This window comes from Polistes canadensis, unplaced genomic scaffold (genome assembly GCF_001313835.1).
Source record: "Polistes canadensis isolate GaletaPanama2010 unplaced genomic scaffold, ASM131383v1 scaffold_529, whole genome shotgun sequence".
NCBI lineage: Eukaryota > Metazoa > Arthropoda > Insecta > Hymenoptera > Vespidae > Polistes > Polistes canadensis.
This window is the reverse complement of record NW_014570076.1, coordinates 2628-3946: the sequence shown is the minus strand read 5'-3', so window position 1 is coordinate 3946 and position 1319 is coordinate 2628. Positions and strand designations below refer to the sequence as shown.

At 33.6% G+C, this 1319-nt stretch overlaps 1 protein-coding gene across 1 annotated transcript in view; it reads left to right on the top strand.

The window, feature by feature from the left end:
* Nucleotides 1-1319, top strand: part of LOC106792659 (fatty acid synthase-like) — a gene marked incomplete at its 3' end in the record, with an annotated part of 5701 nt that overhangs the window by 1792 nt on the left and 2590 nt on the right. Inside the window, 4 exon segments of the mRNA XM_014759155.1 lie at nucleotides 156-375; nucleotides 469-629; nucleotides 715-1032; nucleotides 1109-1318. Of these exon segments, the coding sequence (XP_014614641.1) occupies nucleotides 156-375; nucleotides 469-629; nucleotides 715-1032; nucleotides 1109-1318 (909 nt within the window).

Sequence of the window (1319 nt, the reverse complement as noted above, 5' to 3'; positions counted from 1 at the left end):
GAGAAAGCTTTCATCAAATAATATGCCACGACTTTTTGTAGCATCTTGTCGTACTCGGGAAATGATATCATCGATCTTTAATATGGTAAGATATTTATTTTATGACCGAACTGATTAGGCAAAATGACCGTGAAATATATTCCATTTGTCTTTAGTTAGATTCGAGCAGAGGAGATGATGAACTAGCTCAATTAATCAATGATATTACTGAGAAACCTCTACCTCATTCTTTGTATTCTGGGTATGCAGTCATTCCAGAGTTTGARGCAGCTGAATCAGAACAATCGATAGAGTTCATTCAAGATAATTTGTCAGCTAAATCTCGACAGATCTGGTTCGTTTTTTCGGGGATGGGATCACAATGGACTGGAATGGGTATAAAAATTTCTTCTTTTTTTTATTCTATACCTAAATAATTAAAAAACAAGATGTTACATCGTATCTATTAAATGTAAAATTCTCTTTCAGGTGAATCACTGATGAAGATACCAATRTTTGCAGAATCAATAAAAAAATGTGATGTAGTTTTAAGACCTCGTGGTTACGATATTGTKCATATTATATGCGATAAAGATTCAACTATATACGATAATATCATAAATTGATTTTTAGGAATAGCGGCAATACAAGTAATAATATATATGACATCACTCCGTTAACAGCATAGATTCTTTCTTATTTTTCTATAAATGGTTCTGTATAATTATTACGTAGATCGGTCTGGTAGATATCCTATATGCAGTTGGCATTAAACCGAATTACATGATCGGGCATTCAGTGGGTGAGCTGGGTTGTTCTTATGCAGACGGTTGCTTTACTGCTGAGGAAATAATTTTAAGTGCTCTCTCACGAGGTTTAGTTTCGGTAAAAAGTGACTTGATACACGGAACGATGGCTGCAGTTGGTCTTGGCTACAAACAGATTAAAGATCTTATACCCGAAGACATTGACRTTGCATGTCAYAAYGGAYCAGAAAGCTCTACGATAAGTGGACCTACCGAATCTATAAATTCTTTTGTGAAAGAATTACAAGTAATGCTTGGTAGATTTTTTAATATAGACAATTTTACTAATAAATTTAAAAAAATATCACATTTTTTATTTTTAGAAAAAAGGAATATTTGCTAAAGTCGTTCCAACTAGTAATATTGCTTTTCATAGTCGTTACATTGCCCCAGCTGGTCCAAAGTTGTTGGAATACTTAGAAAAAGTCATCTCTCAACCAAAAAATCGCAGTAAACGTTGGATTTGCACGTCTATTCYGAAAAACAAGTGGCATTCAATAAAAGCTAGCTTCTCTTCACCGGAATATCATACAA